Source organism: Ammospiza nelsoni, chromosome 4, assembly GCF_027579445.1.
Source record: "Ammospiza nelsoni isolate bAmmNel1 chromosome 4, bAmmNel1.pri, whole genome shotgun sequence".
NCBI classification, from domain to species: Eukaryota; Metazoa; Chordata; class Aves; order Passeriformes; family Passerellidae; genus Ammospiza; species Ammospiza nelsoni.
In genome coordinates, this window is record NC_080636.1 from 73,008,795 (window position 1) to 73,021,144 (window position 12,350).

At 41.9% G+C, this 12,350-nt stretch overlaps 1 protein-coding gene across 4 annotated transcripts in view; it reads left to right on the plus strand.

Annotated features, from left to right (window-relative positions):
• Positions 1–2,434: 2,434 nt before the first annotated feature.
• The window catches only part of KLHL2 (kelch like family member 2), a 54,078-nt gene continuing 44,162 nt past the window's right edge, over positions 2,435–12,350 (plus strand). For 3 of the 4 annotated variants that reach the window (XR_009418278.1, XM_059469876.1, XM_059469877.1), the window contains exons 1-3: positions 2,435–2,630; positions 5,520–5,645; positions 9,781–9,887. Coding sequence is in view for 2 of the 4 variants with exons in the window: in XM_059469876.1 (XP_059325859.1) it covers positions 2,608–2,630; positions 5,520–5,645; positions 9,781–9,887 (256 nt within the window). In the remaining 2 variants the exon portion in view is untranslated. The remainder of the gene's footprint in view (positions 2,631–5,519; positions 5,646–9,780; positions 9,888–12,350) is intronic. The other variant, XM_059469878.1, reaches the window with a different exon arrangement.

The window sequence follows — 12,350 nt, forward strand, 5'->3', positions numbered from 1 at the left end:
GCATGGGAGACTGGGAGGAGACAGAGCCAGGACAGGTGACCCCAGCTGACCACAGGGGACATCCCACACCATGTGACATCATGCTCAGCATATAAAGTGGGGAGAAGAAGGAGGAAGGGGAGGATATTTGGAGTGATGATGTTTGTTTGCCCAAGTAACCCTTACATGTGATGGGGCCCTGCTCTCCTGGATGGCCAAACTCCTGCCTGCCCATGGGAAGCAGTGAATTCATTCCTTGATTTGCTTTGCTTGTGTATGCAGCTTCTGCTTTCCCTGTTAAACTGCCTTAATCTCAACCCACAAGTTCTCTACCTTTTAGCCTTCTGATTTTGTTCCCAATCCTACTGTTGGGGGAGTGAGTGAGTGAGTGGCTGCCTGGGGTGTGGCTGCTGGCTGGGGTTAAACCACAACAGCAACATCACTGAACAGTTCTGCCGTGTTAGCATGGAGCAGGATCTGCAGCTGCCTACCTACTTGCAGGATCTATATGCAAAGAGTGTACAAAGCCCTTCAGCTTCCAGACCAGCTGACAAGTTCACAGTGGTCTCATGTGGACCCTTAAACACAACACAGTAGAGTTCACTTAGGTCTTACAGATCAGTAGAAGCTGGGATCCTTGTCTTACAAAGTGATGTGTCCAGGAGTTTAAATTATAGAAACCTGGAAGTGTGATGCGACAGACATCATCCACTCTCGGATCTACCCAGGCCATACCTGCTTATGAACTCAGACCTCGGACATGCTTTGTTATGTGGAGCCAGCTGAATTTTAAACCTCCATTTCAGACAGCATTATTTCTGGCTGGCTCCTTTGGAGCAGACTTCCCAGCAAGCAAGTTTTGGTATGTATTTAAATCTTTAGCAAGTACCTTGTCTTCTTCAACACAACCCAGAGGCAAATCTAGTTGTCTTTTGAGAAGAGACAAATTCTGTAGTTACAAAGCACAGACTTCATAAAAACAGGCACTGCCAATTGTGATTATTTAATTTAGAAAAACCTCCAGTGGTAACCCATTGAAAAAATTTTGAAGTGTTCCCAAATCAAACATCACTGTAGTGAAAGAGGATTGGTAAACTGAGAAAACTAAAATGACATTTTCCTAGGGAGGAGTATTACTGGAGATTGGCAAAAATGAAAATAACAGATTAAAATACATTTAGTTTTAATAGCCAGTGATTTTATTAGAAACACTGGTGAAGGCTTTCAGTATCCGTCTATAATAAGACTTCACCCAAAACACTCCTGCCATTTTGTTTTGTGTCTTACTTGAAATATGCTGCTCTCAAACTCTTCTCGCTCTTAGAAAAATAGTGTTGGTCAGTTATTAGTAGATTTATTTGTTTAGAGATACTACTACTATTTAAAATCTTTACTCCAGTGAAAAAGCATTTTAATTTTACAGACACAATCAGATTTAAATATCTGAATTGTGTCCAGCGTGCTAAATCCATTTTCCACTACACCATCTTCAAAATTTGGAAATAACTTACAGAGGTTTAAGTACAGTAAATTATTCCCTAGTGCCCCAAGTCAAAAGTTGCTAAATGTAGATTCTTGATTAGTGTTGTTTACAAAGACACATTTGAAATAGATGTCGGTTCGTTTTCCTTTTTGCCATTTTGTATCACAGAGGCTACTTCAGCAAACATTGAGCCACAATTCAAGTACTTAATGATCAACGTCAGCAATGTTTGCAAAACACAGGCCAGCTCTTTTGGGCGGCAGTGCTCCTGCTGGACTGATCAAATAAAAGTCGATGACACCCAGCAGGTCACAGGGAATTAGACCCTGTTCAACTCCTCCGTGCCGACGCCACTTCTGCTCTTCCCTTCGCCCCTGCTCGAGCAGAAACCACCTGCATGAGCTGGTGGTGCCGGGCCAGCTCCTTGGCTGGCCTGCCAAGAAGTTGCGATGTCCCTCACGGTGTGCACCTGCTGCTGGATTTTCTCACTGGCAGTCTCACTGAGGAGACCTGGAACCGCTTTCATTTTTAATTATTTTTTCCCCCGTGGGACAGAGCACCTGTGTGTCCCACGCGAGCACCCCAAGCCACCCTCGCTGGCGCTGAGGACACGCTGGCCCGGGCGCTCCGCGGGACGTGTGGCTGCGCAGGGCAGCTCCGGGTGTCGCTCTCCGGCCCGCCCCGAGCCGCCGCTTTCCTGGGAAACGGGAGACGCGCACTTGGGCGCTAGACCCCGGCTCATCCCGCTCGGAGGCCAGGCTTCTTTCAGCAAGGGCAGCGGCGCCTCAGCCTCCTCTTCCTAAAGCCCCTGGCCGAGGCTGTCCCACCTCCAGGGCGGAAGACTCCGGCGAGGCGCCCCTGTCCCACCGCGGGTACCGGAGCCCCGGCCACCACCGCAGGAGGCGCCGCACAGGCCGGGCCGGGTCCCGCCGCCGCCGCGCCTGCGCAGAGCGGCCCGTCCCCGCCGCGCCCTCCCGCGGGCGGGCACCCGGAAGCCGCAGCGCCGGCGGCTCCCGGCGGCGGCGGGGCTCGGCCGGGCGGGCGCAGCCGCTCCCCGCACCAGCGGCGGGGCAGCGCAGCTGGCATGGTGCTGGCGGCAGCTCGCCGCGCCCGCGTTGTACGGAGGAAGCCCGAGCGGAGCCGCGATGGAGATGCTGCTGCCGCCCGTGTGAGTGCGGCGGCGGCGGCGGCGGGGCGGGCGGGGAGGCAGCCGGGCGCCCGGAGCGCGCCGGATCGGCGGCGCGGAGCGGAGCGCTGAGCGGTCCGTGGGCTGGGGCGGCGGGGCGGGCCCGGCCGCGCTGCAGCGAGCGGAGGTGCCGCGGCTCTCCGCACCCGGCCCGCCCCGCCGGGCCCCTCGGCACCGGGGGAGCGGTGCCTGCGGACGGGGCACGCTCGGAAGCGGCCGCGGGGCAGCGCCGGCGGGAGGGTCGTGTCGGAGACCTGGTGGCGGAACGGGTGCCCGCCCGGCCGGCTCTCCTGCGGGCAGCGCGGCGCTCGGAGATGCCCGGTCGTGCCGCTGCGGGCACCGTGCGGCGGGGGCAGCGGGCGCGGGGCTCCCGCGGGCGGGCAGCGCTGCCGGCACCCCCGCCCCGCCGCCTTCCCGTGTGCCTTCCAGCCTGTGCGGACAGGCGGGCTTTTTCTCCCTCCTCCCCCTCACTCCTTCTGCTTTCTCCATATGTGGTCCCAAATTACTCCTTGTTTGACTCAGCAGTCGTGCTTATCTCACTCCCGGTTTTCTGGTTATTTAGTTAAGCATCTTTTTTAGTGGCAGTGCCCAGGCGATGCATTCCAGGCAACCATGTCCAGCTGCACCTCAGCTGGCCTCCTCAGTCCTTTCACGGGCTCCGGTTCCGTGCTACTTCATCCTATGCCTTCGGTAGGTAGATTTCAGGCGTGATGTGCGTGAGGTTCTTGAGAACAAACTGAAAGAAACCAGTTGCAGACAGCTCTGGCCCTGTGGGTGAAATGGTAAGAGAGACCTCAGTACTTCAGGCAGAGTGGCGCTTACCAAAACAGAAGGCGTATGACTGATGGTTTTGTAGGGTTCATTACCTTAAAACAAAGTCCCCCTTTGTGACAAACAAATGAAACTTCAGCAAATTAATTTCTGCTTCAAGTGAACTCCTCCATCTAATCCAGGTTGCTTGGCAGCTCTTTACGGACAACTCGATCACTTTTGTTTTCGTTGCATAGCTGTATTTGGTGTGTACACAGCCTGTATATATATGCAGATAAATAGATATCAGTATCTGATGCATTGCTTTGGGATGTTGCAATGAAAGTGTTCTATCTTGAACTTGATAGGTCAGTGGTATAATTAAAAGCTGGGTCTCTTGGTTATAGGTCTTTGGTGTTTTGAATGTTTTCTGCAGTCATTGATTTCTGTCTATAATTTTTTGGAATTCTGATCACAACATATGTCACGTAATGTAGAAAAGTAACCTTCAGTCTAAAGGAGTTTGCTAGATAGAAAGTATTTTTCTTTTACCTCTATGAACTAGCATATTTATGTGCTGAATAGCATGTAACTTGTTTGGGGTTTTTTTTGATTGATGCAGAATTTCTGTCATTTGTCCTTTTTCAGTAATGAATTGTATAATTTTCAAAATTGAACATGAAACTTTTAATTCGTATCAGTTTTGTGGTACACTGTAGTAAGTTGGTTGTAGTCAGAGTTCTGTGGATGGACGTTACTTGGTTAATTTTATGGAAACTTTTTACATTCCTTTGTTGCTTGATGCAATTTTGTACTGCTTTGCTCCAGAATTTTGTAGCCAGTGTTGGGATAATGAAAAACAGAGCCAGTTACTTGGCTTTGCACAATTGTAGTGCATAGAACTTAGAGTTCTAGGTTAAAATCTTAAATTATTGTTGGCTTTTTCTTTTAAATTCATTAGACATGCCCAATTAAAAAGTTTCAGGTATAGTAGAGGAGAGGTTGCAATTATGTGAGTCACTGAATATTCTCAGTTTGACTGTGCTTACCTAACGCTGGTAAGGCTGAATTTTCACTTGCAGTCAGATTGTTGATATTCCAGGGTTTGTGGCCCACCAAATGACTTCTCAGTGCCTTTGCTTATTTCCAGTTTAGAGGTTGAGGAATACAGTTGCAGTACTGTAGAATAAGGCATCACTGATGCTAAGCATTTTCTAAGTGCTACAGCAACACGGTTTGCTTTGTAAGAACAACGTTGTGACTGTAAACAGGAAACTCATTGATTTGGTTTGGCATGAGAAGTCTGCTTGCTGTTTGGACACTCCAAGTGACTGAGGAGTGTAGATCATGATTTTTCTACAGGAGTTAGTGTCTGTAGAACTTGGGTATGTCTTACAGAAAGAATTAATTTTAGCTAGAGGTCATGATTTTTCACACTGCCTAGTTCTTCTCTTGTTATTTGGAATGGGGTTTTGAGAGTAAAAATTAAAAGGCTGGTCACTTATGTGCATTATGGTTTTCAAAACATTGAGTGAATCTACAAAAGTACACAATTTTTCTGTCGCCCACTTCTTGTGCTGTGGCTGGGGAAAGCATGGATACTTGCAGTAAGAGGAGAACCAGGAGCTGTGTGAAACAGTAACTGAGGTCCTGGTAGAAGGGCAGAGAGGAGCTCTTACCTGACAGGCAGTGAAGGCAGTAAGAGACTGGGGTGATGGTTGCTGCATTCTGCCATTGATCTGTAGGGCACTAGGTGAAAAGTGCCCAAAACTCTGATTCTGCCCTCACTTCACAGCTTATTGGAAGTATTCTAGACTATTTCTCCACTAAATAAAATAATATTCACAAAACCAGAAAACATCCTTATGTTTTCTTTAATATATAGTTAGCCTCTGACAATGTCACTACTATTAGTCACCAACTTACTGCTTCCACTTCCATGGGAATTCTACCTACTCCCCTACACCCTTGGTAATAGGGAAACTAAAATTGCTTGGAGTAAAGGAGAAATTTCAAGTGCAAATCTTCTTCTCCCCGAGACGAAGGTGGCCGAAGTAAGAAGCAACAGCACTGGAGATTAGACAGAAGTATTAAGTTTATTTTTTTCCTCTTTCTTTCCAGATGTACCAAACTTTGCCATCAGAAGCCCTTGGATCTGAAAGATGATAACACTGAAATTCACTGTCCTATTACAGTAAATCCATGGCACATGAAGAAAGCTTTTAAAGTTATGAATGAATTAAGAAGGTATGACTTCACTGTATACACCTGCCTGGAGTCCAAAGTTCATTTTTGCTTTCATTTGCATTCGTTAAGTTAATAATAATAGTTTGTTTATTAAGAACATGGAATTTCAGAAGTGTAGCTGAGGAGAAGGATTAAATATACAATGAAGTGATAACTGAATGATAGCCATGTGATGATAACTGTAACATATGCAGTATGTTTGTGCACTTCATAAGTTGGTCAAAACTAGTTTTGTGAGACTTGAAAAATACTTACAGATTGTACTTAAGGAGTTACAGCTACTCATCTTCTCTTGTATGTATTTCATCTGTGACAAAAAGTGACTCTGGTTGAGCCTTTGGCTCTCTGTGTGCCCGTTGTTGATTTTTGTGGTAGGCTGTGAACCAGAAAAATATTAAAATTTTCTAGTCTGGAGACATAGGTCACCGTATAAACCACCTGACTGCACATTTTCTTAGTTATCTTTTGCTTGTGCCCTGGGAGAAATTGATGAACTCCCAAATCAAATATTGAAAGTAACTTTTCTCAATAAAGTTTTGTAAGACTTTGAGGGATAATACCATCAGTTTCAGTGAAACTGGGAGGCTGATGCTGATGATGTTCTTAGCATCCATATTGATTTATGTTTTACATATGAGTAGGTGAAGTGGTGTTGAAAACTGTGACAGCTGGTAATTAGAGCTCACAACTGAGCTCTGGAAATCAGGACTCACATCTATCAGTGATAGTAATTTAGTGCTACAACTTACAGCAACAATGGAGAAATTAAATAAATAAAAATACTTCTCTAGCAGAGACAGTAATGGAGGCTGTGAAAATCCTGTAGTTCTTTGTTATTTCCTATATAAAATTAAAAATTGGAGAGGCTTCACCAGAAAGAAACACAGCAACTGATACCCTTTAAAAGTATGCCTCTGCCTTTGGCTTTTGCTGTTCCGTATAGATAAATCTTTAAAAGTGTGTGCTGGATAGACTGGCACTTGTTGCTTCACCTAATTATGCCCTTGGCTTTTTCAAGTGTCCCAGTAACCAGATGCAGTGTCTCAAGGAGTGTAACAGAGCCTGGCTAGAGCCAGTAGCAATGACTTCCTAAGGATGAGCAAGAGTTTACATGGAGGAAGTTCCCCAGAATTAATCTTAACAATAGTTTTGGAAGTTAGAAACCTTACCTGCATTTTGCTTTGTTTTAAGTAAAAGATTCACAGTCTTCCAGCAGAGTGCATTTTTGAAGCCCATGGATTATTTTCAGAATATACTTTAGTTTCCATGGTTACCTAAATTCAAATTGCTGTAGAAGCAATTTGAGCAATTTTGCCTTGCATGTATAAATACTTAAAGTTTGAACAGGAGCTCTGCCATATAACCTCAACCAGTTGCCATTTAATAAGGTATACCAACAATATTTACAATTTAAGCTGAATACAGCTTTTAAGATGGTAAGTGGTAATTAAATAAAATTATAAACGTTTCTAGTTGCATTCATTTGTTTGAAATAATAAACAGAAAATCTTAAAAATGTTTCAGGCTTCATTGCTCTAAGCAAAGATCTAATATTAATCCAGTAAATTTTTTTTTATTTAGATTCAACTTTAAAAATATAGTGAATCTTAGTGCTTTTCATTAATGTAGCACAATACCCGAGTATACCTCGGGTATTTGCCCAAGGTATACTCTCCAGGAAGTGAATAGCTACTGAAAAAATAATTTGCTTAAGCATCTAAATACATTTGGTTTTGAATGCTTAAGTCTCTGTGCTTATGTTAAATTTTTGGCTGCTGTCAGGTTGTCTGGCTCTAGTAGCTTGTTAATGAGTTTTTATGTGCCTTCAAATTTTGACAAATTTTAGCAATTTTGTCCTTTGTATTTTTTGTCATTTCATTGCTCAGCATCACCTCAACACTGAATAGAAAGCTCATTAGGAAAACTAATTAGTTCTTGACATGTGACAAAATTACACTCTGATGCCTATCTTTTCACTTTATTATAATTTGCTTTTATCACAAAGGAATTTGATGTTACCTATATTTATCAAAATTCTCGTTCTTACAAACAAGACTTTACCAAAACCTTTTGAAGATGGGGGTAATGAAAACTTTCTCTGTATGAACCAGTGAAGAATAGCCCGCAAGCTGGTAAACAGTTGCTCAGTTATTCTTAAATGCATACTTGCTTAACCCCCTTTTTATCATTTTCCATACCCTGATGGTTTATCTCCCACAATTCTGTTCATTCAGTCACTCTATATAAGCAAATTGGTACAATACCACTTCAGAACACAGCCTTTTCTAAAATAAATTGATGGGCCCTCATGAAATGAAGGTGCTGAGTTGCTGTGGAAGCCACAAGATGCTTGCAGCAGAGTCCATGATTAAGTTTTTAAGCTCCTTTCTGCAGTAGTTTCTCTAGCTTGTCAGCTCTGTAGTAGCTCAGAGCATATTCATTCACCTGGTGCAGTTCCAGACTAGAGCTGTTACTCTGTCTGTGTATGTGCAATGTAATTAGTAACCCTAGTTGTGCATTGATGTAATCTGTTGCTTCTGGCTTCATTGTTACCTTTAGTATTTCTGTGCAACTAAGTATAAAACTTTTTGTTCCTGTTGTCAGGTTACGTGCAGGTGTCTGATAAAGCTGGGTATCTGATGCCCTTTTATGTGTAGCTTTCTGTTTCCATTTTTTTATAATAAATGTAATGGTTGTTTCAAGATCCTCTGAATTGTGTGTTTTGTCTGGTACAGTCATTACATTGTACATATTGTTTGATGATAACTATATTGCAAGCTAAATTTATGAGATTTACATAGTTGCTGTAGGTATTAGGAGTTGAAAGCAGAAAGATAATTGCCAGGATTGCAATATGGCCCCAAAGTTTACTTGTGGCCACCAAAAGTTTTGGTGAGTGACCTCTGCAAAGCCACCTTACTAGAGTCTGGGCTCATAAATTTGGATAATTGCAGAACTGAGAGATGACAGAGTTTTCTTTTGGACTGAGGTGAATATCTGAGCAGTTTGGCTGAGAGCTCTAGTTCTGCCCAAGCAAAATGCAGCTGCTCACCTGACTTTGCTACAACTCAGTGTGGTAGTTGCAAACTATCTAAAAATCTTCATTATGTATTCGGGAAGGGTAAAAAATTATCTTTTTGATGGGACTGAGAATAGAAATCACTAGATTGGTGTACAGCTCTAGGAATCCCTAAGGAATTCCACCCCTAAGGAATATGTTCTGTTAAGTCGTGCTTTTCCCTCTTCCCTCTGTTGCTATGGGTCTGAGTTTTGTGGATTCCATACTACCTTCACAGGGACAGTGCTAGCATGAACAGGAAAGAAGAGGTGACTGTAACCCTTAGTTAGAAGCTGTGAAGTGCAGCCTTTGTGTTGTGGTGTGTTTTTCTTTTTTTTTCCCCTCTCCTTTTTCAGTCTAGAAAATTGGATTATAAGGGTTTAAGTGGAAGAGGTATAGCCAATAGCTGTAAACTGTGTTAGAAACACCTGTGTTTCTAATGGTTATAAATGAGATGTTACTTTATTGCAACTGAACAGGGAGGAAATATGTTACAGTCACAAAGGACAAGAATACAAATGCATATATGAAGATACAAAGTCAAGATACGAAGTTAACCATAATAAATTCTAAATTGTTCAGACTGGAAAAAATAATTGCTATTGTGTGCATGGGCTGAATATGAAAAATGCTTGGAAAACAGTGAATATAGAGAAGATTGAGTAGTGGATTTGTACAATTAAGTAGGCATAAGTTTCCAATGTAATGTAATACAGGCACCTCAGTTGAAATTTGGATTCTTTGTTGTCTGCAAAGCCTTGTTTCTTATGTAATTTTTTTTTAGTGCTTGTATATATTAAATTCTGTTTTTTCTATCATAGTTGTTCAAAGGGGCCCAGACTTCCAGAGAGAATGTTTATAAATTGGGCTGATACAAATTATGGTTATTCAATGCAGAAAACTTCTGTGCAATGAATCACAATTCAGTTGTGTAACACATTTAAAAACAATGCTTCATCAACATTGTCTGCCTGCCTCTTTTGATGGCATGGGAAAAGAAATTGTGTATGATATAATATATACTTTTCTGTTGTAGTTCACTTATGTGAAATTGCCTTCTCTGATATTTCTAAATAGTCAAAACTTGCTGTGTGATGTGACGATAGTAGCTGAAGACATGGAAATTGCAGCGCATAGAGTTGTGTTAGCCGCCTGCAGCCCCTACTTCCATGCCATGTTTACAGGTACCAAATGTTTCAATACTTACTATGTTGCAATCCAGTCTAACTGTATAAAGAATAAATTTTCATGACTTTTGCTTTTTAGGATCTAATCTGATTTTTAGATAAGCCAATAGGAACATTTGGGATTCTTAATGATTTTTTTTTTGCGGTCTAAGGACATACTGTCAACTTAGCCTTTGTTAGCATGATGAATGCTTTAAAAAGTCTCCTTAATTAAAAAACAAATTAGATGTTAAGTTAGCCAGTGATAGTCAAGTTGTTATACCCTTTAAGCCTCTAGTAATCTCACTTGTCCAAAAGAAGGTTAAAATAACTTTCATGTGAATTTTGGAGTAAATTATGTCCTTTAAAAACTAGTGCTTCTACATTCTTCAGCCCATGAGCGCTCTAGGCTCTTAGTAGATATGAAATTTCTGTGGCTTTGGCAGCCTGTAGCTGGAGTGCATGTTTCAGTATTTTTAGGGTAATTCTCCATGACATATGTACTCTGCATCATTGCCACTACTTTTCTGTACAGGCTTGATTCGACTTCTGCTCACTCCATGCTGGCCAAGTTACTGCTTTACTGCTAGAGCGGGAATGCTGAAGGCTTGCAAGGCTAAGATAGGTTCAGGTTCATAGGAGCCTCCAGCTGAAATTCCTGTGCTGTGGGCTTAATTCCATCATGGTTACAAATCACATTGAAATAATGTGAAATTCCATGCCAAAGTAAGAGTGCTACTAAATGCATGTTAAAATTAACTTCTGAGGTTTTGTCTGTTCATCCTGAAATCTTGTGCCAGCTTTGTAGTTAATGTCAACTGTCTGAAATGAAAAGACTTCTCTGTAATCCATTGCTTCTGACCACCAGCTCAGATGGAGGTAGAAATGTGACTCTTGGCCTGCCCATATGCAAACAGATTGGTGTTTTAATAATTTTAATTGTTTGCAACAAGATGGATGAAATTTGAAATTCTCTTGTGTTCTAGTGAAGCAGCTGAGCATTCTTGATTTTATAGGCAAATATTTTGACATATTCAAGGCCAGAAGTGGAGTAACTTCTACAAGAATGCTTTAAAATTGCTTGTAAAATTAAATATCTCTTCCTCAAGCAGTTCTTTAAGTTTGCATTTGTGGTTGAGGCAAACATTGTGGGTGACTGATAAATTCTTTCTTCATTTTTACTGCTGTCTATAAAATTAGAATAAAAAAGGCTGCTTCTACAGTTCCTTTTTATCACCTTAGTAGCAGAGAAATGCAAGCCTCTTATGTTAGTTCTGTATTAAAGACTAGCTGTTGTTGACTATCACATTGCAAATACTCTTTGCTCAGCATATAGCTTTTTATTATATCTTCTGTGATTAAGACGTTTCTGCTTGCCCTGACTGCCCTTTCTGTGAAGAAGTTTATTACCCATTCAGAGTGCCAGTGCAGCAGTGTCTGTGGCTGCTCTCCAGATGGAATTACTAAAATCTTCCCTTTTAAGATTTTTAACTTGTTTTATGTTTTTAAATGTAGGCTTTCTTTAGCCCCAGTGGTGCAGGAGGTGGGAGCACTCACTTGAGTAATGGGTGTGAAGTGTTTAACTAATATATCTGTGGTGAGGTTTGTGTAGTTGGTGAACCAAATAGGTGGGAGCTTAAATAGAATTCAGCTGTGGCTTTAAGAGTTATCAGCAGATTTTTTACTAGGCTTATATGTTGCTTACAGCATGGCCCAGCTGTGGTGTTGGTGCATTTCAGCCATTCCCCACACAAAAATTCTTGAATTTCATTGTGATTGTTCTCTCCATGAAGCCTGGAATCCACACTTCCTAGGTGGATTTTTATTCTCATTCAGTAATCTGCAAGTTCAAATAAGCAAATTTGATCCCTTAACCAGCCACAACCAAAGGGAGAAGTATCTTCTATCCAGAATAAAACACTGACTGAAAAGACAGTGGTAAAAATTGCACTCTTATCTTTAGGGTTACTTCTTGAATAGAAATTAGAAGCTTATATTTAAACATGTGTTTGCAGGTTGATTCCATCATTCTCTGAGTCATTAAATATTACTGCAGTGCAGGCTGGGATATGGCATTAACTGGGTTCAAACTCTCTGCCTGTTAGTTTTTTTTTTTTCCTTTTCCTCATTTGTACCTGTAATGGTAGCCCTAATAATTATCAGGAAAGAAAAATTTACTGTCTTTTAAAGTTACAAAATGTAGTAAGTTAGTAACAATTATCCCATGAGGAGATGGGGAAGAGAGTCCCTGCTATTTAATCTGTGTTAATAGGAATACTTCTTTTGTCTTATACAGTGGAATTATTTAGAAATATAATTTAAATCTACTTAAATGTTTAGAGGAATTGAATATAAAGCATCAGAGAAGGGACTCTTCAGTGGCTATAGGGGCTGACTTCAGATAAGGGTGGCGATGGCAGTTATCCTTAGGGATTTACCTGCTCTCTTCACTTCCATTCTCCGTTTCTAAAATTCTTGGGT